Source organism: Sceloporus occidentalis, unplaced genomic scaffold, assembly GCF_023333645.1.
Source record: "Sceloporus occidentalis isolate IW3139 unplaced genomic scaffold, rSceOcc1.0.p SCAF_4, whole genome shotgun sequence".
Taxonomy (NCBI): domain Eukaryota; kingdom Metazoa; phylum Chordata; class Lepidosauria; order Squamata; family Phrynosomatidae; genus Sceloporus; species Sceloporus occidentalis.
In genome coordinates, this window is record NW_028316984.1 from 13,880,651 (window position 1) to 13,906,458 (window position 25,808).

The 25,808-nt window shown below is 42.7% G+C and overlaps 1 protein-coding gene across 1 annotated transcript in view; it reads right to left on the reverse strand.

The window, feature by feature from the left end:
- Positions 1-516: 516 nt before the first annotated feature.
- LOC149313525 (isthmin-like) overlaps positions 517-25,808 on the reverse strand; it is a 57,077-nt gene continuing 31,785 nt past the window's right edge. Inside the window, exons 2-6 of the mRNA XM_089519252.1 lie at positions 24,087-24,326; positions 19,548-19,821; positions 18,370-18,513; positions 15,160-15,249; positions 517-4,015 (exon numbers count right to left, since the gene is read on the reverse strand). Coding sequence (XP_089375378.1) covers positions 3,498-4,015; positions 15,160-15,249; positions 18,370-18,513; positions 19,548-19,821; positions 24,087-24,326 — 1,266 coding nt within the window. The 3' untranslated portion in view covers positions 517-3,497. The remainder of the gene's footprint in view (positions 4,016-15,159; positions 15,250-18,369; positions 18,514-19,547; positions 19,822-24,086; positions 24,327-25,808) is intronic.

Below are 25,808 nucleotides of genomic sequence, written 5' to 3' on the forward strand. Positions count from 1 at the left end.
TTTCCTTGCGATCTGTTCCAGGGCTGGTTTGCTGGGAAACGCTGTAGTAATCCTAAAAACATATTGTTGTGGTCTGCCAAAGCGTTCCTAGTTTTGGCAGGTCAGAAGCAATGAGATTTTAATAAATGAGGTGAGAGGCGAACTCTGAAATAATTCCCTCCTTTCACCTTGACAAATCTTGTTGCAATCATCTGGGTTAACAGCGTGTTCCTTTAGACTTCACGATGGAAGTTGCGTTTGGATTCTGCCTCTTACATCCTCCTGCCACCAAAAAAATAAAGCCTCAGTCACTGGCGAAGCACTGGATCACAGAGATCATTAGCAGGTCCCATAACTCTTTAGACCACTTTATGCCAAGACGTTGTGGGTGGGTGGTCTCAGAGGTAGCCCTGCTCCATCTCTCTGGCATTCTCCCTTCACCTGCTCTGGCTTTCCTCAATGAACTACAGGCACCCTCCCCTTTCTACCTCGCCCTGTAGTGCACTGTAACCTCCACTTAATGAGAATGCAAGCTAGCAGATGTTTGAGCATGGCTTTATTTGTACATTTGCTTTGGATTTATGCGCCATTTCTCTGTGGACATGTTTGTACCTTCCAGTAAACTCTTTTTCCTTGCACAGTTAATTCTGCAGATTCATGTTTACTAAAGCTTAATAAATACACTACAAAAATAATGCTGTTAAGTTAAAAAAAATTAGAACTCCCCATCCTTTCATTGATAGAAGCTTATAAAAGAACACATTTTCCTTTGAATAACGATGTGCATTTTTATGGCATATTGGCTCAATGCGAATGATTAGTAATACAGGCATCTATAAAAAAACAGCAATCCACATCTGTACAGCTCGTTCTTTCTGAACTGGAGCGTGTGCACACAATATGGGGATCACAGCAAGCAAATTTTGAATCAGGAATGGGGAATGTGTAGCTCCCCACATGTTGTTGGACTGCAAGTCCCCTCATCTTTTGCCATTGGTTCTGCTGGCTGGGGCTGATGGAAGCTATTGGTTGTAATTCTACATGGCTCAGTGTAGCATGGTAGTTGTTCATGCAGAACTATGCTATGCTGAGCCATTAACCATCCCTGGACACACTGATGGCTATTCATGCAAGGGGAATGCAGAAACATCTATGTCCCTGTAACCAGATGCAAAGCAGTTACACCATCCACTGAGCTCCATCAAGGTCCTCCAGTGGTCTTAGCAGCCGATGTAATTTTGCATGTGGCTATGAGGACATAACTAGACACTTCTACAACCTTGCCCTGCTCTCCACTGCACATAGGAGAGCAGGTTGACTTTATGATCGGTCAAAGAGGAGCTTTACCTACTCCAGATGAAGGATGAGAATACTAATTCTGCCACAAGCAATATTAGAAAAGGACAACCATAAGGTTAACTTAAACCTGCTTATGACACTAACAGGATGCAAAACATTTTCTCCCTTAAACTGTATAGATCATTGTATGAGCATGTATTATGTACAAGGAATCTAAATCAGAAAATGAGCCAACATACCCAATCCCAAGGGTTGTACACAGGTAATCTGGACTTGGGAAAGTATCAACACCAGTCATAAGTGAATCAGTCCCTTGACTAAATACGCAAACCCACCTTTAATGCAGAAAAAACTTTTGATACATTCCCAGTTAACTAGTCTATTTTTGTAGTTGTTTTGTGACTGCTGATTCTGAAGATAATGGCCATGCTTTTGCTTTGTGCATAAGAGATATGCGTCTCAACCTCCTTAATTACAAAAGGCTATTGCAGACATCACGCAGAAGCCAAAATCCTGTTCAGCAGCTGGAAGGGTTGTGTGCAAATCTCTGCTTGTGCTCTTCTGCATGTCCTGTGCTGGACCACTGGGCTTCTGGCTGTGCAACCCAGCATGAAGGCACAGGAGCATTCCTCCATGGCCAGTCAGTATCTGGGAGAGGGCAAGCAAATAGGAATCACCATTGGCCTGGTTGTGGCACAAAATAATAAAAACAATTATTACAATTATTACTGGAGGGGGGGGGGTTTATGTGGAGCAAAGCAAGTGCCTTTGTAGCTAGCTCCATACCAAGATGAACTGCAAACCAAATGCAAGTTCAAAAACAAAGCAAAGCAAGGAATAAAAAGCATAGTTTTGCTTTACCTATTGTGCCTTTGGAGTTTATCACACGGGAGGAATTTCTCTTAATTTCGAATGAAAAGAAAGTGGGGCATTCACTTAAAGTTGGTAGTTTAGTGAAATTACATGAATGCTCATTGCATTCGAACTGGCTTCCCATTGCCCCAAAATAGCATGCCATTGCCCGAATTTGCCTGTGCTAGTATATCATGCAATAACGTGAAACCCCATGATTGCGTTCAGATTGCCATTGGTTTATACTTCCAATTTCCCTTGTCTGATAAACTCCTTTGTTGTTAGCTGCTTTCAAGATAACATTACCTTATGGCAACTCTACAAATGAGAGACCTCCAAGTCACCCCATCATCAACAGTCCTGCTCAGGTCTTGCTGACTCAGGGCTGTGGTTTTCTTGATTAATACAGTCATCCTTTTTTCCTACTGCCCTCCACCTTACCAAGTGTTATCGGTTCTGCTCTGCCCCTTAACAGGTTCCTCTGCTTCCCTTCTTAAATATGTCTTAAGTATTTTCATTGATATAGCTGTAAAGAAATTATGCTTCACTATTGCATTTGTATTAAGTAATTCATGTAAAGGAATTGTTTCCTAATGTTCTCTTTTCTCCTTGGCCATGATTAACCAGACTATCCAGGTGGTGCTCCTGCACTTTCTAGAATAATAGGCTTTTAAAATGTCAAAGGCACTCTTACTCATTACGAATTACTGTTGCCATTGTTTTTGACTCACTGAAATTAATCACAAACATGAGTCTCTGATATAAATTGAAACCTGACTTCCTACAAAGGCACAATTTGGTTTGATGTAGCTTTGCTGTCCATGCTGCAGTAGAGTTTGTTTTTACTCTTGAACAAAGAACCCAGTACCATCAGAAGCAGTCTTGAAATCACATAACACTTAGGTGATAATCCAACCAGGTAGTCTTTCCACCAGGAAATGTCCCTTCTAAATGAGCAGGTTTGCACCAGAGGATCTGAGTCATTGAGTTGTAATTTTTTTAGCCACCAAAAAACTGGGCTTTCTGTACAAAATTAAGTAGAAGTCAGATTTAACAACTGCCACAGATAAACTATCAAAACTGAGTTCTTTACTCAGCATGGTTTTTAAAGATAAAACATTGGTGCAGAATGCAAGCCACTATATAAATGTCTATCAAGACAATTTCATATATGTTTACACCGTTTGCAATTTGTATATGTATACATAAATAACACAAGCTTATGAAAAAACATGTATACTATACAGCTATACAGAATGAGTGGGAAGGGGAAGAAACTCCATTTGCCAAGAGTTTATTTGATTCTGTGTCCTGTCAACCAACCACCTATGTTCTGAAAGAGGTTGGCTCCTTTATTTCCCCCCCCTTCAGTACTCCCTTGCTTCTTGAAACTGTCTGTAATAATCCTCGTCTGAAGGATTTTCTGTACATTTCTGGCCATTATTGGGTGGACGAACTTCATTGTATCTGCTCCAGTCCCCTTTGCAGATGATCCATGGCAAAATGTCCACTTTGTAATGGAGTTCTGCTGAGAACTCTATGCTGATCAGATTGGGTGTACCCGCTCCTTTGCCCCTTGTAATAAGCTGCATGCTGTCATCATAGCAGCAATGCTGTGCTGCCAGTGTAGTACTCTCCAAGGACAGCATGGACCGGATACAGTAGCGAGCAGTAGGCTTATAGATCTCCAGTTTCTCCTTTGGCCCACTTGCGTCTTTCCAACGAAAGTTCTTCCGCTTCAGCCGGTCATAGATATCTGCAGTGCTGTAGGCTACCTCTGTGGGGTATGCGCAAGGACAAGCAGGAAGGTCATTGACCACTTTGTGCATATACTTCTTCAAGAATTCACTTTTACAGCTCATCCACCTTTCACAGCTGTCAGTATCTGAGGGCAGGGAGAAGAGAAAAATAGCAAAATGAAAAGTTATTGCTCTGAAATTCCAAATGTATGTCACAGACTGTGAACCTATATGATTGAATGTACCATTAAGATTTGAGTGTGCAGGATTCTGCCCTGGCCCCCCAGTACCACTTCCAGGACTCACTATGTTGCTGTGACAGCTGCGCCTGATGACCGTTCTGTTGCTATGATCCCATAGCTAGATGCAAAACAAGGACGTCTTTTTCCATGGGGGGCTTCTGGAGGTCTCAGTAGATAATATCATCAGTCTGCAACTGGTAATAGGAACATAGCCAAAGGCTGCTCTGATTCTCCCCGCTCCCCACCTGCTATGGAATAGGTGTGTGTGTGTGTGTGTGTGTGTGTATGAGGTGGCTTTCATCACTGGGGAGGGAGGAACAGAATACCAACCTCTACAATTATCAAATAATAAAATATAATAGTGGAACTATGTTTGTGTATGTTGTTAATAGGATGGTAGCCTTAGGCCTCAACACACTCTAGGTGTGCAGATAAACTATACAACACTGATCCACATATGTACTTGCCTCTGTCTTACTTTAAAGCCCATGATACCACCCTGTATAGCTATTCCCTTGCTTCACAGTGAGCAAACAGGCTTGGAGAATCATCTGGCCACATTCCTAGAGTCAGATTAGAGCCGTGTTGAGACCTCTGCATGAACCCTGTGGATCTCAGTGTTCATGTCATCATTTTGCATCTGGCTATGGGGATGTACCAAGATGCTTCTTTGAGTTTGCCTGCTTACTGATAAGCATGGAATAGCTGTGTGAAGGACTTTAGGGGATTTTCAATAAGTATGGGGTGGAGGACTTGAGCACTGCAGAGGGAGGAAAGGAACACCAACTCCTGCCCCACCCCAAAAAGGACATTCCCCAAAAGGGAAACTTACACTTAGGGAACAGAATTCCAGCCCACCTATGTTTCAAAACATAGTTAGGTTTTTCGACAACAGTCCTCTTCAGACACTTAACATTTAATCAGTTTCCCCATGCAAGGAATGGGATAAGCAGACTGATTCTGCCCCCACCCCCCAGTGTGAATCAAGCTGTTCCAAGATCATTTGTAACAGATGTGTTCCAGTGCCACAAAACAGTTTTACTGCCAAGGTGTTTGCCACATTTTCCTCTCTGAAAGTCCTCAGCTGAAAAGAAGACAAATTCTAACACAGTCTACAGCTGTGCTGAACTTAAAACAGGTGTACCGTAGTTCAGGATCACCATAAACACGAGCATTATTTGTTGTGTTTTTTTGTTTCATTAGTCTTTGGCTGAACACTTTGTGATGGCCTCTTCCAAACAGCTGCATTTAAATGTTGAAATGATAACCTTTTCACTGATGGTATTGAAAGAGTTCTTTATAACTGAAGCCATAAGTGATTCACATTCCAGACCTGAAATATGTGTGGAGACAGCAAGATATCTGTGAGAATCAGGATGTCCTACTAGCAGGATACCCATGAATAATGAGGTGGGAAATAGATGTAGGAAATGCACATTTGGAGTAAAGAACACAATTCAAACCTTTGTGCGGTTTTCAGAAAAATGTGTGGCTATGGATTAAAAGAGATTAGAACAGAGTGACATAGAATTCAGGTAATGAAATACAGCCCCTTCCTTCTGCAAATGTGTGTTCAACCAACATGCCCAGTTTTTGCTTCTTATAAGCTTTCTTACAATGATTCAAGAAGCCAACACAACCAGAAAAAGAGCCAAGATCCTGGTCTTTATAATGCAGCCACAGAAGTGCACATACTGTTAACTTTTGGATTAGACTACTGTTATGCACTCTACATGGGGCTGCACTTGAAAATGACTCAGAAACTGCAACTAGTGCAAAATGCAGCAGCTTAATTGCTTGCTGGAATTTCATTTAGATATATAGACCCTGTTCTGTCACAATTGCATTGGCTGCCAATATGTTTACTTTCTGAATTTAAGGTGCTAGCAATATTTAAAGCTCTAAATGGTTTGGGACCTCGATACTTGAGGAAGTGACCCCTCTCTGTCTATATGTCTGTCCAAGAATTGAGATCTGTTAGAGGTGTCCTCCTATGTGTCCCATCAGTAGGGGAAATTCATTGTGGGAGTGCAGTGGCACTCCGGTCGTGGAATTCTCTCCTTCTAGAGGCCCAGTTGGCACAATGTTAGAACCATTTCATTAAAGCTTTTGAGTCAAGTTGATTTCATCCAAGCTGTCTAATAATGTTTTATGATTATATTATTCAAGATTATTTCAACTGGTTTTAAATTGTTTTCAAATGAAGAAATCTTTCAATATATTTTCAATCTTTTTAAAATTTTGTAATCACAGTATTTATTGTTTTGAGTTGATTTTATTTATTTATTTTACCTTTTTGATTCAATAAGTAAGCCATAAATATCAAACATATACCCTAGAATTTTCCATTACTTCTTTACAAGAAAAAAAACCTCTGAGGAAAAGGAAATATTAATGCTCAAATATTATTGCATTGTCTTATGTCCAAAATACACTGCAGAAATAATCCAGTTTGAGACTGCTTTAACTGCCTTGGCTTAGTGATAGGGAATCCTAGGAACAGTAGTTTATTGTGACACCAGAGCTTTCTGACAGAGAAGGCTAAATATCTCACAAAAGAACAGGTTGCTTACCTGTAACTGTGTTTCTTCGAGTGGTCATCTGCGAATTCACACAAATGGGTTATTCTGTGCCTGCACAGTTAGCTTCGGAACCTTCTTGGAGAGATTAAAGGCGTTTTGGCGGTAGCCCCGCCCACTCTCCAACTGCCTTTAGCCGGTTTCCCTCCTAAACCCTCAGTTCCATGGACGCCGAGTAGCAGCAGCCCAGGACCGAAGGAGAGGCAGGGCACGACTGTGTGGGGAGGATGGGCGGGTTTGTGTGAATTCGCAGATGACCACTCGAAGAAACACAGTTACAGGTAAGCAACCTGTTCTTCTTCTTCGTGGTCTCTGCGAATCACACAAATGGGTTAGACTAGCGAGCTTAGGTCAGTGGAGGTGGGAGTGCCATGCCACACAAGAAAGGCATATTGACCCCAAATAGAACCAAGGGCATGCAAACATGGGGACGAACAGTCCCACTGACATGTCGACTCTACAGAGTCGTGTGGAAATAATGAGATGTAGTGGAACAGTCACCAATGCAGGTGAAACATGCCCATTGGTAGAAAAACAGGCTTGCCAGCTAACCATAGGTTGCACAGACTGTAGGTAAACTTTGATGGCCCATAATAAATGGCAGGTGTAATCTAAGGACAGGGAAACACCTTGACCTAGATAGCACAGATTCCTTAGTAATGGAGATTATTGCAAGGCCACCGAATAGGTGAGTATGAAAAAGACAGTCTGTGGTCAACAATGAGATGGTTGGAAAGTGCATCCATAGAGAGAGAGCCTAATGACATCGAACTGGAGAAGAGCTCCAGAAATGATTCCTGGAACAACGATGGACACCAGAGAGGAGGAATATTACCTCATTAAATCACAACAAATTTCTGACAAGAATAGAGAAGATCGCAAGATCCATTTGTTGTGGCACACAAGACACGCTGTATCTGAGCCAAATGTTCCAGGCTATCAGCATGAAACATGCAGATTCTGGTGAAAATGAGAAAGAAAAACAACAGTGGCTGGTATGATGCCAATAAGACTAGTCACACCATTGTAAAGTGAAGGGATACCACACTGTCAGGTTGAAGAAGTCCCTGTGGGGATGGTATCCCATGACATGATGTCCTGTAGAAGCTGTATCAAGGATATTGAGAGATGGCAAGAACAGCCAGAACTGATATCAGAGCAGTGGAGCTGGAATAGACGTTAAGAGCCACAAAGTCCAATTCTAGCCAGCTGGTGCAAAACACCAGGCAATAGAACAGAAATCATGATAACGCTATCCCTAATGCTTAAGAGGAACGAATCAAGCTGTAACATTAATCTACTGCAACATGTCAGAATGAGCAGAAGGGCTTGGAGACCATATAACAGTGGCTCAAACCCCCTTATCATATAGGTCTAGGGCGCATGAAGTACACTGTGACAGTGCATAGCAATTAGGCGAAGCGCAGAACTCCCTTAGGGGAGAGATGCCTCAAGAAATTTGCAGAATGCATGGTTAGCCTTGTTAGGGTTGCAGGTGGAGGTCTGAAATATCGCCACCTCACCCAATCAATGCCTTGGACCAGAGGTTCAGGAGAAATAGGGTGGTATGACATCAGTCGGCCAAGAGAGATGGGACAGGTATGCAAATCTCGAGATCTCAAAGTATCCATGAGGTGGACAGATGTTTAAATGGAGGCTCAAAACCGAGGGATGTCCCCAGAGGGCATTCCTGCCCAGAGTGGAAATGGAAAGGAATTGTAGCAGTTGTTTGCCACCTGTTCCATGGAAGAGAGTGGATCAACTGCCTTAGGGGACACTCACATTGGGAAGTGGCAAAACCTTTCCTTATGAATGATGGTCTCTGTGCTTTGGTATCAAAGCCCCCCATTGGGGGGGGGGGACAAGATGGTCACAATTGTGCTGGTACTGGTTGTATAATGGTAGCGTCCCTAGGTATGGAGGGAACGAACCAATTTATGAGATTTGATTGTACAGTCCTGAAGCCGTCCATATGGTGAAGGATTATCTGTACCCAGAGTGAATAGATTGTGATCCCAAATTTTACAGGGATCAACTCAGAAGTCAGACTTGAATGTTGGCATTAAGTGACATTTAGCCGTCCAGTCTGAGATGAAGGACATCGTCATAAATTGTAGTGTGTAAATGGTGATGTCTTCCCTCGTATGGAGGGAGTGCCACATCCCCCGAATCGGCTATATAGGGATAGCTGTGATATCATGTCTCGGTACAGAAGGAATATTTACACTGTACAGTAAATCTCGGTACAGAGGGAACAGCCATGGCTTACACTGTACAGTAAATCTTGGTACAGAGGGAACAGCCATGGCTTTGAATCTAAACCAGCATCATCCATACTGGCTGGTGGGAACAGGTAATTGTGGCCACAAAACGAACCCAATAGCAGCAAGGAGCATGCAACGGTATCAATAATGGCCCTCAGAAACTGGCCAGGGAGTCAGAGACCGATGCAGATCGAAGTTGGACAGCCGTCCAATTGGTCTGGCACTGGAGAGCCAGGGACCCATGAGGGTCGATGTCAGGCTGCAAGCCAATCGTTATGACTCCAGGAAGTCAGGGACCGATGAGGAGCCACATTGGGCTGCCGACCAGTCGGTATGACCCTGGAGATTCAGGGACCGACGAGGATCCATGTTGGGCTGCCATCCAGTCGGAATGACACCAGAGAGTCAGGGACCGATGAGGATCCACGCTGGGCAGCCATCCAGTCGGCATGACACCAGAGAGTCAGGGACCGATGCAGATCGAGGTTGGGCAGCCATCCAGTCGGTATGACTCCGGAGAGTCAGGCACCGATGAGGATCCACGTTGGGCTGCCATCTAGTTGGTATGACTCCAGAGAGTCAGGGACCAATGAGGATCCACGTTGGGCTGCCATCCAGTTGGTATGACCCCGGAGAGTCAGGGACCGATGAGGATCCATGTTGGGCAGCCATCCAGTCGGTATGACCCCGGAGAGTCAGGGACCGATGAGGATCCATGTTGGGCAGCCACCAGTTGGTATGACTCCAAAGAGTCAGGGACCGATGAGGATCCATGCTGGGCAGCCATCCAGTTGGTATGACTCCGGAGAGTCAGGGACCGATGAGGATCCATGTTGGGCAGCCACCAGTTGGTATGACTCCGGAGAGTCAGGGACCGATGAGGATCCATGTTGGGCAGCCATCCAGTTGGTATGACTCCGGAAAGTCAGGGACCGATGAGGATCCATGTTGGGCAGCCATCCAGTTGGTATGACTCCAAGAGTCAGGGACCGATGAGGATCCATGTTGGGCAGCCATCCAGTTGGTATGACTCCGGAGAGTCAGGGACTGATGAGGATCCATGTTGGGCAGCCATCCAGTCGGAATGACCCTGGAGAGTCAGGGACCGATGAGGATCCATGTTGGGCAGCCACCAGTTGGTATGACTCCGGAGAGTCAGGGACCGATGAGGATCCATGCTGGGCTGCCATCCAGTTGGTATGACTCCAAAGAGTCAGGGACCGATGAGGATCCATGTTGGGCTGCCATCCAGTTGGTATGACTCCAAAGAGTCAGGGACCGATGAGGATCCATGTTGGGCTGCCATCCAGTTGGTATGACTCCAAAGAGTCAGGGACCAATGAGGATCCATGTTGGGCAGCCATCCAGTTGGTATGACTCCAAGAGTCAGGGACCGATGAGGATCCATGTTGGGCTGCCATCCAGTTGGTATGACTCCAAAGAGTCAGGGACCGATGAGGATCCATGTTGGGCTGCCATCCAGTTGGTATGACTCCAAAGAGTCAGGGACCAATGAGGATCCATGTTGGGCAGCCATCCAGTTGGTATGACTCCGGAGAGTCAGGGACCGATGAGGATCCATGCTGGGCTGCCATCCAGTTGGTATGACTCCAAAGAGTCAGGGACCGATGAGGATCCATGTTGGGCTGCCATCCAGTTGGTATGACTCCAAAGAGTCAGGAACCGATGAGGATCCATGTTGGGCAGCCATCCAGTTGGTATGACTCCAAAGAGTCAGGGACCGATGAGGATCCACGTTGGGCTGCCATCCAGTTGGTATGACTCCAAAGAGTCAGGGACCGATGAGGATCCACGTTGGGCAGCCATCCAGTTGGTATGACTCCAGAGAGTCAGGTACCGATGAGGATCTACGTTGGGCAGCCATCCAGTTGGTATGACTCCAAAGAGTCAGGGACCGATGAGGATCCACGTTGGGCAGCCATCCAGTTGGTATGACTCCAAAGAGTCAGGGACTGATGAGGATCCACGTTGGGCAGCCATCCAGTTGGTATGACTCCGGAGAGTCAGGTACCGATGAGGATCTACGTTGGGCAGCCATCCAGTTGGTATGACTCCAAAGAGTCAGGGACCAATGAGGATCCACGTTGGGCTGCCATCCAGTTGGTATGACTGCAAAGGGTCAGGGACCGATGAGGATCCACGTTGGGCTGCCATCCAGTTGGTATGACTCCAAAGGGTCAGGGACCGATGAGGATCCACGTTGGGCTGCCATCCAGTTGGTATGACTCCAAAGAGTCAGGGACCGATGATGATCCACGTTGGGCTGCCATCCAGTTGGTATGACTCCAAAGAGTCAGGGACCGATGATGATCCACGTTGGGCTGCCATCCAGTTGGTATGACTCCAAAGAGTCAGGGACCGATGAGGATCCACGTTGGGCAGCCATCCAGTTGGTATGACTCCAGAGAGTCAGAGAGTTAGAGACCAGCAAGGACTGAAGTCAAGGCAGCCAGTAACAACTTCTCTTCAAGAGAATGAGACGAAGCCATGTAAATGGCCTTGAGACAGTTTGTCCGCAGCAAAAGAGCCGTGGTGAGGAAGGAAGGCCGGTGGCCATTCTATAAGTTTGTCTCAGAGATAAGAGGTGGAAATTGTGCCAGTGAGGCAGGCGCTATTTTAAAAACTTTGTTCAGGAATAATGGGGCTTTGCCAAGTGCACCAATAAGGCAAGCATTGTTTGAAAACTTTTCCTCAAGAAAAAAGGCGGGAAAAGTTCTGCCAAGCACAGCAGTTCCCTCAGAAGGGAAAGGGCCCTCAGAATTTAAATTCACATTTAAGTATGTGATTCTCTAAGAAACTGTACTACAGGCTGTTGTTAAAACAGCATAATTTCAGAGTTTAAATTCACATCTAGGAAACTGTAGTAAAGGCTGTTAAAACAGCTTTATGTCAGAGTTTAAATTCACATTTAAGTAATTGATTCTCTAAGAAATCACAGGGCAAGTTGTTGTAAAGCAACTTTACCTCAGAATTTAAATTTGTATTTAAGTAGGAATTCTTAAAGAAATCGCAGTACAGGCTGTTCTAAAACAGCATTATTTCAGAATTTAAATGCACAATAAAGTAAACTATTCTCTAAGAAATCGCAGGGCAAGTTGTTATTAAACAACTTTACCTCAGAATTTAAATTCACATTTAAGTATATGATTATCTAGAAAATCATAGCATTTGTTTTAAATTATGAACAACGAGGTTAAAAATTACCACCAAAATGCAGATTGATCCTGTCAAATCAAGTTTTTAAAAGTCTGACAGGAAAATGAATCTCTGAAGAGTTCCTAGATGCTGCTAGTGCGGCAGACAAAAGGAACTGAGGGTTTAGGAGGGAAACCGGCTAAAGGCAGTTGGGGAGTGGGCGGGGCTACCGCCAAAACGCCTTTAATCTCTCCAAGAAGGTTCCGAAGCTAACTGTGCAGGCACAGAATGATAACCCATTTGTGTGATTCGCAGAGACCACGAAGAAGAACTACAGTTCCCAGAATTCCCCAGCATTGAGCCAGGGCAGTTAAAGCAGTCTCAAACTGGAGTATTTCTGCAGTATGTTTTGGACCTTTTTTGTTCATTTATGTCTTATTAAACTTATTTAGTTTATATCAAACCTTATAAATATTTAGATATGATTATAGATAAATTACTTCATTCTTGCTTTTGTTGTTGATTTCATATTCACGGAAAGATTCTTCATTATTTTATGTTTCTAAGTAAATCTTACATGGTTCATCATTGACCTCATACTGTGGGTTATTCTAACTCTAAGTCCCTTGTAAATTTAATTTTCTCTTTTTAAATTACAGAATTATAGGATGTTACTCAAACCTGATTTTAATGTCCTGAGTTCTTCGGATAAAGGGCAGGATATAAATATTTAAATAAATAAATAAATAAATAAATAAATAAATAAAATCCTTTTGCTAGTTTTAACTAGAGTAGAGCCATCCAATTAACTGGATTTACTTACATGTTGACTCATTGTTCAATGACTCTGCTCAAGTTGGGACCAAACTTACTTGAAGCTGGGAGAAGAAAAAGGTTTGCCAAGTGCATTTACACTAATGGCCTTAGAGGATGAAGGTGAAAGGTGGTCAGTGAAGAGGAAAGATGATGGTGGCCAGCCAGCAGCAATATAAGGTAACTGGAGAAGGTGGGATGGCACTGTGCCCAGGCATCCTCCAGCAACTGACTGTGAAGACTGCCAAAACTGCTGCATGAAGAAGTAATGGATACCTCCTTACACAATGTAAGCATAGGATGTTACCTAGCATAAGCTTCTCTTATGCCAGCATTAAGTCACCAAGAGGATTCTGAAGTACTAGAAGTTTCCCTTTGGAAGAAAATCACTCCCACATTGTGGATCAGGCCCTAACTCAGTATTTTTGTCCAGGGATTGCATTTCTGTTTACTACACTTTGCCTCAGCCTCTTGGAGCTGAGGCATTAAGGGAAAACTCTCCAGATGTCAGTCCTAAGCCTGGGGCCCATATTTTGGTGGTTGTCAGGAGTACATTTGTACCAGAGGCTACTGTACTAATTCCTGGAGATTAAAATCTGTCCATTCCTGGAGAGAAGGGTTCTGATCAGAATAGCACATCATGCCTTTGTGACAACCCATCTGGATAATTGTGACAGGCTTTATGTGGGGCTGCCTTTGAAACTGTTTGTAATCTTCAGATAGACTAGGATGCTGAGGCAAGACTGCTGACTATGCTTGGCTGGAGGGAACACATGATCCTCTTGTCACAACAGTGTCGTTAACAACTGGTCTTTTTACAGGAACAATTCATGGTGCTGGTTGTGACTTATGACTATGCAACTTGAGTCTAGGCTTTTTGAAAGACTATATTCTTTTGCATAAACCCGCATCGGTTTTTAGATCTTTGAAGGAATCTGTTAGCTCTACCACCAATGGAAGGACTTTTCTTGAGAACAAGAGAAGGCCTTCTTAGTGGCTGCTCCCTTGGGCTCTGGAACTCCCTGCCAAGACAAGGCCTCCAAGTCATTTTTGACTTATGCCAACCCTAAGGCAAACCTATCATAGGGTTTTCTTGACATGTTTCTTCAGAGGGGGTTTGTCATGTGAGAGGCATGTTAGCCTTTCTACTATAAGGGGAAACCATTTTTTATTGGTCTCTGACATTCAAGCTTTCTTTTGGCTAGAGGGTCGTGTTTAACTATTTGGGCAGTATTTATACCTTTTTATTGCTGTATTTTTATTTCTTTTATTTTTAATGGATCAGTTTGCATGTTTTAACTGAGGGCTGGAACAGTTATAACTTTGGCAGTTATAAATGTGTAACCTTGAGTTATGTACTCACGGCTGTTATATATTTGTGATCCCTATATAGCCTCTACTTTAGGAACACAGCGCCCACTGGCCTTTTCCCAGTTATCGATCTCTTTGATAAATGTATATTATGCAATTTTTAAAAAAGGCTTATGGGGTGGCTAACAATACAGATGAATTCAAAATCTCATCTGGAATCCTGTGGGATTTATGTATGCATAAGCACCAAAGTTACAGTGCTATGCAATGAATCCTAGTTCAACTCCCCACCCTCACTTACTAGACAGCAGCTGCTGTGATCAATGAAGTTGGTTCCCATTGCTCAGGAACTGACATTTATATCCTTCCCCAGGAAAAGCAATCTTTGGCACAAGGGGGAATTGCTATATGGATCCAGATTCTGCCTGTTGAACTGGAGATCACTCACATGAGGAGGTGGGAAAGGCAATCAGGAAAGGCTTCCTGAGCGATGGGTAGAGACCCCCAGTGAGCACAACTGCTGCCTGGTAAGTGGGGATTGAGGTGGGTTGGTTAGGTTTCATTGCAAAACACCATAACCATGATGCTTATTCATATGTAAATCCCATACAAGATTCCAGATGAGATTTTGAATTCGCTTGTGTTGTCAGTCACCTCATAAGCCTTTTTTATTTATATGATATAAATGTATTATGCAGATCAACTGGGGAAAGGCTGGTGGACACTGTATTCCCAGCTTCCTTAAAAATCACAGAATGTAGCCTGGAAGGATTTGACAGCTCACTCTCACCCCTGGAAATGTCCCACATCTCTTCATGGAGAGCTGTTTTCCTTTTGCTGTTTAAACAGACCTCTGCAAGCCATTTGATACTTGCCCATCCAATATAGTTTTGAAAAAGGACCTTTTCTGCTTCTGACTACTTACCGACTTCAAAGAGTTTTGTAGCATTGAATTCCTCACTCCCTGCAAGCAAACTCACTTCTGTGGCTGCTGTCCTGAAGGTGTCTTCGATCCCTAAAGAAAGCAGTTTTTTTTCCTTAATAGGAAATAATGAAAAGGCGAAAGAAATATTGTGCTTGCATCAGTATCCCAGCAGGGTTAGCTCCTCTCATAACATTTATGCTCTTTAAATTCTTGCATTTGCTCAGAGGGAGAGACGGAATGTACAAGAGAACGACTTACATCTGGATCCCAACAAAAATGTGTAATTCAACACATAACAAAAAGCAATGACAAGTTTCATCTCATCCACCCACATGGCTTCTTTTCCTTTATGTATTTAAAGTGGACTAGATATGGACACACAATTTAAACACGCCTTTGTGATGTTTTAAGAAATGTTCAAATGTTCAGGCTTCATTGGCCATCACAGAAACCATAGGAACTTCAACAACTAAAAACTAAGTAGAAGGAGATTTCCCCCCCATTATTTTCATGCTTTGCAGTGCCAGCAAGTGAATGCTGAGTATAGAGTTTCCAACTGCTACATTAGCAGATTTTTTATTTTATTTTTATAAAAAACAGGATGTACTACTGCTATTACAGGATTATTAAGACAATGTGACTGATACATATGGCAGTGCAAATGTTCAAAATACGAATATATTCTGTACATTAGAAACCACACCAACATAGAAGAATTTCAACATGAGAAGCAAAAATAAATAAATAAATACATAAATAAGACGATCAGATGATAGATAAACCCTGGACATATCTTGGCTTCTGTGGGAGCAATTTAGCCTAACCACATGGCCTGGATGAAAGAAAGACCCAGCTGAGCTTGTCCCACTCAAATCCATGTGGTTGGGTCATTTACAGGTCTAAAAAGCTGCCACGTGCCTGAGGTGGTTTTGTCAAATCTTTCCTGTGAAATATAGCCTATAGCTATCTGCCTGGCCCAAATTAGCAACGTCCTGAAGAAGCACCTTGTCTTTTGATCCTCCTCTAAGGTAATATAATTCATGAAGATGACAAGTCTGGTTCAACCGGACTGCTATTTCTAAACCATAAAGAACTAGGGGCCATTCATTCAGAGACATGAGCAATCTAAATGCTGAAGAAAGGGGTGGCATTGGGATTCAAAAGCTAGAAATGGTGTAAGAACTGATAGTGTGAAGATATTCTTATCAAGGAATTGACTGGTTTGTATAGTATGCAAATGGTGTGTGTGTGTGTGTGTGTGCAGCCTAAAAACATGCCCATTCTGCAATCTGCATCTTTTATATTGTTCTTGAGCATTCTGGAGAAGTAGCAGCAAATTATCTTTGTAATAATAAGACATAAGTGTCTGTACAAACATTTTCTTCCTGGGGTTTCCCTTACTGCTGTTCCAGGCATATAACACTAAACAAAATACAAGCTTATGGTGTCTCATAACTGTTTCCTTCACAAGAAATAATTGCAGGAATTTACATTACCTGGATAAAGTAGAGATGTAGGAAGCCATAATGAGATTTATAACCACTGCAGTAAGTGCAGTTACATGTATTATAACACAAAACAATGGAGCAAAGTTTTGGTCCTTCAGATTTCAGTTTTCTCAGTGGAGTCTAAGAGGTTCAGTCCCAGAGAAAGCCCTGGGATAGCTGAGGAGCTATAGGAAGTGGCCAAGTGCCACTCCATTCTGCGGAGGAAGAGTCTGCCACGAGCTAGGGCAGAATGACTGCTCTTCCCCCCCCCCCACCCCCCCTGCAACTCCCAGAAAATATGGCTTAAAAGCCATATTAGTCTTGGGACCAGAAACAGGCCAGATTGCAGGTGTGTCAATGATCCTGAAAGTCAATGGGAGGGAAACAATCCCTCCCTTCTATAATTCTTGCATGAATTCTCCAACTCCAGTTACAAGATTGCTCATTAAAAAAGAATTTCATTGTCACCAGTGAATCCTTTGGAAAATACTACAATGACATAAAGTGCTCCCTTTACCTAAGTGCCTATTTATTTCACAAGCAACAACATCCTGAAAACCTCAATGTGTTTCCTTGTGATACGTCTATATTCAAAACAGCTGGATTGAAGGGTTATGTTTGGACACGCCAATGGATGACCCATTCATAGTCACAAGCAGGCTTACATCCAAGGATCCTTGATCATATCCAATATATATGCACTCACAAACAACACCTCAGCCAAGACACCAAACCTGAGGGATTCCAGCCTAGAGCCTTCACAGACATCTTTGTTAAAATGTTTTTGATGTTGCGCAGTGCGTGAGGCAACACGTCAACATTTGGCAGCAGGTTTTCTACCTTTGTGACTGTAGTCAGCAGCTTGTGAGTGGGAGAAACACCTTTCCCTTTCTCAATGGGCAAAGAGACACTGTAATCTTCTCTCAGATGAGGCTTTTATTCTTAGAAGAAATTCCACTGTACAACAATATATACATCGACACCATCCACCGTCCACACTAGTAACAACCCTCTCTGAGGCAAAATGCTCGTCACTAGGCAAAGGCTCCATGAGGCCTACTAGGTCTTGCCTCTCCCTCTGGTCTCACAAAGGATCCAGCCTTCTCAGACTGGCAGCATCCTACAGTAATTTACAGCACTTGTTGACTATCCTTTTGATGTCAATTCCTGTTTAAATGCCTAATCATTATGGCTCACAGGAACCCTTTAATGCCTGGTTACGATTAAAACCCACATTGTACATTTTCCTTGTAATTCTATATCCCAACAATCTTCACTGCATAATGTTTGCTTTTCATATGCCCTAAAACTTGATGTCACTGTACACACTCCAAGTACCACATTATTTTACTATTTTAAAATAGCAGAATAATGGAGAAAGCAATTAGAATGTCAGAAGGTTGGGTGCTCTTAATGCTGTGATACCCCACCTAGTGCATTTGGCAAGAAATGCAGTTTTCTACTGCCTGATTATGTGTTGCCCCTGGTAAAACCAGGAGGCAGGAAGAATGAACAGTGTTGCCATCCTACAGTATTATAAAAGGACTTTAGAGGGCTTTAAGAAACAAAAAGACCTAGATTCCAATTTTGTGTTCTGCAAAGGCACATTAAAAAGTTATCATTCCAAGTAGCAGAATGAATAATTAAACACAGAACTTTTTTATTGGGACAGGATGGCAACCACTTCTGTCACCCAGATCAAAGCTATTGAGCAAAGATTTACCTGGACAGTTTGGCCTGTCACACGTTCTAGATTCAGTGGCCGTGCAGGCATATCCACAGGTTCTGGTGCGCTTCTGATTGCCACTTCCACAGGTGATACTACAAATGGACCAAGGACTCCAGTCTCCCTCACCATCTACATAATCTGCAAGAAAGATAAAAAACTGATCTAGAACAAGAAAAACTGAGGGCAACTGATATAAAGACTTGCTTTAAAAATAGACACAGCAAGGAAACAATCTGTGTCACTATATGATTATAATATTAGTCTGTACTGAGATGGGACAAACAACAAAATTCAAATCATCAGCTATGCCACTTTACAGGATACTCCATTCCACCACTTCATCCCTTTTTCTATATCTCTTTCCTGCAAATGATTAGTATTTGGTGTACAGTGAGTATGTGTCTATCAGCTCTTCTCTTTTCCTGACCTCCACAAAGACACACACAAATAGCCAGTTATTGGGGGAAAGTCATCTGCAAACCCTGGGCCTTCTGAGCCTGCTAATACTTTCCCTTCTCCGTAGATGGTGTCACTTTAGCTATATAAGAAGTCTCACATGAAGAATATTGGAGATTATTCATACACACACACAGAGGCTTCTATCCAGAGAGCAATTAATTAAAGCTTTCGAAACACAGGTTGGTACTTGCTAGTGAGTTACAAGGGTGGAAATGCAATATAAGCTATTATAACCAACTTTTCTGGCTGTTGTGAAGCTAGAATTCTGTTCCAACAGCACAACAAACTAAATCCCCCAAAACATAATCCTCAGGGACTTCCTGAGGGTTCCCCATGAGGTCCCTGAGGATAACTGTTGTGGTACGTCCAACTAAGGGAAAACAGCCAGATTAGTTTCTGCTCATTTTTCACCAGCATGGAAATGGCCATCTGAGTGAGTGGCTGCAGTAGAAAAAGGTGGGCTGGGGGAGGGGGGGGGGATTGCACATCATAGTTATAGGCCAAACACATCATAGCTATGGGGGCACATCATAACTATGGGCCAAAGATACATCTCAGACAAGACTGTGACCACAGTTCTTCTTTGGTTTGATTTGCACCCAACCTTTCCATTCTCTGCTATTCACACTCAGTAGTGCCCACTCATTCTAATGTATGTTGAGCCCCTACTGCAACACTAATGTGCCTGCAAGAGACTTTGAATGCTCAGTTACCATATTCTGGCTGTTCCTTTGAGTCAAATGTCCGGTGACTAGGGGCATGCCTATCCCATGCGCCACTAAGGGGGTTTAGGAAGTTGCTGTCTTCAGTTGTGCTATCATACTTGTAATCCTGGTCACCACTACTCATGCGGGTGATTGTGGGTGCTGATCTCTGCCACCAGCTCCTCCAGTCTGGTGATGCGACAGGCCAGCTGGGCTTGCTGCTTTCCTTTTGAAGATCCTTCTCAGATTCAGGGTCTGTTTCATCAACCACCTCTATGGTCACCTGGAGAATCCCAAGACAGCAGGCCAATAAGATATAATTGGAGTTAAACAGCTGTTGCCCCCTCCCAAACTCCCCTTACATTTCAATATATAAAAAAACAGTTTATAAAGAGACAAAAGGCATGTGCTGTAAAGTAGAGGTGAAAACAGTTAGACTGGCTTTACTGTGCTCACAATGTGTTTGTATGTATGTGTAGGCTTAGGGATTAACGTATTTTATAGATCACTTTAGACTCAGGATGAACAGACTAAGGAAGCATGAAGAAACTGACAGTTGGGGACAGTGAAGAAGGGGGATAAACAAGAACTAAAGACTGAGTCCAGTGGAACATCTTGTGAACAACATGAGCCATCTTATCTAGTATGAGCTACCCATGTGTTCCCACTTTGCACCTCCTTGCTAGAGCTGCTAGTGAATTACACAAAAATGGGAAACTTAACATATTTATTATACAGGGCCCTAGTTTACAGCTTTATTGATAAGACAGACTCAAAAGCCAGAGCTTATTCTTGGGTTATGAATCTTCTTGTGTAAAGGAAGCAATGCAGCATGTTTCACAGCATAAAAAATTAGTTACAACAAGGAGGGCATCCTTGCTGTACGATATCCTAAATTAGAACCCCCATGATCAGATGTACCGTAAACAAACAGCATCGTTTTCTGTTAAGTTCTTTTAAGTTCTATTTCAGTGTGTTCTATGTTAGACTCACATTGTGAACCTTCCTTAAAGACTGTCAACTGCCAAGGCAAGCAGGAGAGTTTCCTTGTGGGTTGAACAGTTTTTGGTGTCAAACATGTTTCAATTTCTTCTTTTGCGAAGATAACTGCTTAGCCCTATGTAGGCAGCAGAATAGCAGTGCTCAAAGCTGACAGTACATTCCATGTTGGGGGATGAATGACTGAATGGTATTAGGCTCCAAAATAATGTTATGTGAGTGGATCTATGAACAGTTAGCATTTGTTACAGGATCTGGTCCACTCTGTGGTCTGGTCTGTTGTTGCTGGTAACTAACAAGGGCACTCCTACGATCTAGTAATACTGTCCATGACAGATATAGATCAGTTTTAAACTAAGAACTGTAGGTGATATGTGTTGGTCTGTTACCTTCTTTTCAATAATATTAACGATAATTGGGTGGAATTCACTATCACAGTTACAGATGTATAACGTAGAGTGTGTAACCTGTTCTGATTCATATCCTTTGTTCCTATGTACTCATGATTGCCACAATCGTAAAAGTCCTGCAATCCTGGTTGGCTGGGCAGCACCTTGGCGTAAAGGAAGTCTTTCCCCTATCAGCCATGGAACAGTATAATCATGTTTCCACCCCCTTCTTGCCAGCAATGGAGGAAGAATTGTGACAAGCAACCTGATTCTAACTGTCACTCTGGAGATTGCTGTATGTGTGTGGAAACACTATTCTGCTATGTCCCAATTGACAGGAGAACAGATCTTTGTTGCTAGTAGTGGCTGCTCCCTGCTAAAGCAGTATGGGTGTGGGGTGTAGGTGGGTTGGACCAGGATCAGAACTTGGCCATTATTATTTCTTACCCACCTATCCCTATACACTAAGATAGGGAATAACAATGAATCACACACATAATCCCAGTTCTAGTTCTGTTCTGTAATAAGATTATTTGGGACAATTGCTCTCTGTCTCAATACAGGGGACAATTTACTAACTCTGCAGATGAATATGTAATCACTACTAACTACTGCTATAAATGGTCACTATTGCTATCTTGTATACATTTATGTTTTATACTGTATTATCACAAACTATTCTTCTTCTATTTCTTTACAACTGTGAGTACAGGTTGAATATCCAGAATTCTAAAATTCAAAATACTCCAAAATCCAAAACTGTCCACATGGGTGGCAGAGTTAGTGATACCTTTGTTTTCTGATGGTTCAGTGTACACAAACCTTGGCGGGTTACAGACCGCCGAAAAGCGGCGGCCTGCACACGCCCGTTTCCCTGCCGGATCGGGGCCTCAGCAGCTAGAGAGGCAGCCGCTGAGGCCCCGATCCGCCACTTTCCAGGCCGCAGGGAAGCGGCAAAATGCCGTTTCCCTGCCACCTGGAAAGGGGTGTCCTTGGGGCTCCAAGCCCCAATGACACCCCGCGACGGCAAGGAGGAGGAGAAAAGGGTCGCTTGGCCCCTTTCTCCTCTGCGTTGCTGGGCGCAGCCGTCTGAAGGCTGCGCCCAGCGACGCAAAGCCAGGAAGGAGCTCCGAAACAGAGCTCCTTCTGGGGCCTTGGAAAGGGCGCACTAGGCGCCCTGGGGCGGCCCCAATACGTCACAACCGCGCCGCCTCTTTTGGAGGTGGCGCGGTCGTGATGTAGTGATGTCGGTGGCCGTGTGGAATGGCTGCCGCCATTTTCTACGCACAGAGCGCGTACTAGGGTTAGGAGCATCCGGAAAGGACACCCCTTTCTAACCCTAGTACGCGCTCGTCGCGTACTTTAAGGCCCATTTGTAACGGGCCCTTGTTTCATGCACAAAATTGCATTAATTTGCCTTCAATCTATGTGTATAAGATGTATATGAAACATAAATGAATTAGATGTTTAGACTTGGGTCTCGTCTCCAAGATATTTCAGTACGTATATACAAGTATTCCAAAATCTTGGAATCCATCTCCAAGATATTCAAAATAGTGCAAATATTCCAAAATCTGAAAAAAAATCCAAAATTCAAAATGTCTTTTGTTTCAAGAATTTTGGATAAGGTAGACTCAGCCTCTAGTCATATCTGTATCTGCTCACTGAAGAATCTCTTCATGAAATCTTAACAAACTGGACTCCTGTCCATAAAGGCTCACCCCACAATGAATCTTGAATGTGTCACCAGACTTCTCTTTTAGTTATCACAAATGAACACTGATACTACTCTGAAAGTGTGGGGGGAAAGGGCCTGAAAATCTGGAGGCAAGAAGATAAGAACTCAAATGAAAAGCAAGGTATCAAAATTCAGGACTTCTATCAGGTTCAGGACCTCCTCAGAGTTAGGCCACATTTAAACAGGACTGGAAAAGCAAAAAGAACATCATACTGAAAATAATTTGGCAGCCAACCCCACTCGCTTGATATATGACTTCACTTTGTTCCGAAGAAGAAGAAAGTGAACCTGTTGCACCCTGAATAGCTCTGCTTTGCTGGCATGACCGCATGAGCTGGCATCTGTCAAATCAATGGCGATCAACAAAAGGGCTTTTCACCAAGAACGAAGAAATCTTTGCTCCCAAAGGAAATACACTGCTGGCTTTAAAAAGCATCTCGTTTTCACGGACTTCCTGTGAATTGGTTTACTTGAGTGCATTGGTGCATTTGGCTGCTGATTTAGCAACAAAGTTAAAAAAGCAGCTATAGCACAAAAGTAACAGCTGCTCCGGTTACCCTTTCAAATATTTTCTTGTCTTGTTAATACTGAAACAATTGCGCAAATGGCATGAGGGACTGAATAAAAATATTTCATTACTGAAACAGATCCAGCCAAAATAATTAGTAAACAGAAAGGTACTGTACTCATTTCAGCGGGTGGTAAACTAGTTCACTTCTAGAAATTTTGTGTAAGATGACAGTGTGAGTGATTTCTGCCATGCTCTGTGATAATCTACCTGTCATTTTCAAAAGAAAACACAAAGATGATGGCTATGTATGGGGAAATCAGTGTGTGCCTAGGAGATGGATGAAAGGAAAATTTCTACATTTGGCTGAAAGAATACCAATTGGAGGATAACCCAAGAGAGAGAGATTAGATTCTGTTTTATACAAGGAGAAACATTAAACTGGTAATTTATATTTCACACATTTCAAAATGTGCAGTTCAACTTCATATATGATAACAATTCCAAAGGATGATTCCAGAAAAACTTGCTTGGGAAGTTTGATTCAGATTAAGTATGTTGTTTTTGCTCTCTAGTTCACAGTAGTTTATCTGTTTCCAAAATAAAGTTTGTCCAAAAGAGATGTGTGCGTTAGAGAACATGACAAAGAAACATGCATTTTCATACATACATGCATAATCTACAAACATCTCAGATGATCAAGTGTCAACAATATATGGTTTTCTTTTACATTATGCTTTCCATAATTATAGTAATAGTATAAATGGCCTTCTGTTCTATTAAACCTAGTTCATAGGTCTTTAGTTTATTATTATTTTTTTTGTATTTTAAGTATTTGAAAATGCTTCAGCAAGCCATAGGTTACACCAAAATTACCTTCAAGTAAAACTGTAAATACAACAGAGGAAATTTACCTGAATGTTGGGATTTTGCCCATTGATGTCTGCTTTTGAGAGGTCAGGAAAATTTGGGAGATCCAAAAGGAAAGATCTGGGCCCATCTCTTTGCAAAGGTGTATGCCCATTTGCCTGCCTATATCGCTGTTTGGCAAATGATCTGTGTAATCCTTGGTGGTCAGGATAACGCTGTCGGTCCTCTGGATTTAATGTGAAAGTGGCTTCTGGAGATGAAAGGCTATCTGTTTGGAGGATGTCCTGGGGGAAGAAGGAAGGGAGCAAAAGCCACATTTTATACAACAAATAAAACATAATGGGTTGGACCTAGCAAAAAGAATTCTGGTAGTTATGCTTCCCTGTGAACTGCTGTGCACTGTGTGAAATTCTGCATGAAACTGTGCAAAAATCTAGGGAATGCCTTATGCTAGCACATACCTTGAACCATGGTGCAAAACCAACCTGGCAAAAATAGAAACATATGTCTGGTTTTCAGATCTTTTTCTTACACAAGGCTCTTGCATTAAGTCAGAAAAACAACCCAGCGCACATGGAAGAGGTCTTTGACTCATAGAAGGGCACCTCTAGATCCAACTTTCAGACTGGAACACAAATGGCCCATCAAGGATTTGGATTAATGAAAATAATTCAAATGAAAGTTATGTTGAATTGTTGAGAGAAGGTTTCTTTGTAACACATGTGCAACAATCTACATTCAACAAGCCTGGAGTCTGACAGGAAAGCCCATAACATTCATAAGTAGATGTGGCTCAATCTTGTACTCTGCCACTGTACATAAATAAAGATAAATAGCGGTGACCATGCTGCTGCAAAGACAGAACTGCTGCCTGAACATCAGAGGCCAAGACTGGCTCCTTCCCTTCATTGCAGAAGCAGCACTGGCTTCACCTCAACTGTGCCCTGCCCCATGTCCTACCCACATGCAACAACTCATCGAGGTAAGTGAGATAAACTTCTGGTTTCCAATGGGCAAAGAGCTGGGTCTAATGAGACTAAATTCTATCACCTTATCTGTTTAATGTATATAGAGAATGTATCATATGGAAACCATGATTAAAACCCAGAGGAAGGAAGTATCAAAATGTAGAGAAGGAACATCAGCACTTTAAGATAAGCAGGTGACACTACTGTACTAGCAGAACACAGCAAAACAAAACAAAACAAAAACTTACTATGACTACAGAGGAATGTTAAATAAGAAACTGCAAAACCAGGATTACAGATGAATCTTAAGAATAATAGCCACACAGGATTTTTATGACTTAAAAGTAGGTTGATGATCCGTATAACTAAATAGTCAAAGATCTTCTATACCTTGGCCCAGTCATCAAGCAAACTAAAGACCTGAGATTGTCAAAACATGAAAGCCAACATGGTATAGTGATTCCAGGGCTTTAGGAAATGAGGGTTCAAATTCCCTCAGCCATAGAAACTCAATGGATGACCTTAAGCAAGTCTCAGTCTCAAGTGTAATGATCTATCACTAATTGTCAATATCAGAAACCCATGCACTAGTATTTTCCAGTTCCTATGTATGGCTGTGAATAAGCTGGACAGTGAAGAAATCAGGTAGAAAATAAACTCATCTGAAACGTGGTACTGGAGTTCCATGAATATCAGGGACTGAAAATTAAACAAATAACTGTGCCTTGGGGAGGGGGGGACAGGTTTGAACTCTATCTAGAAGTCAAAATGACTAAACTGAGGCTATTGCACTTTGGA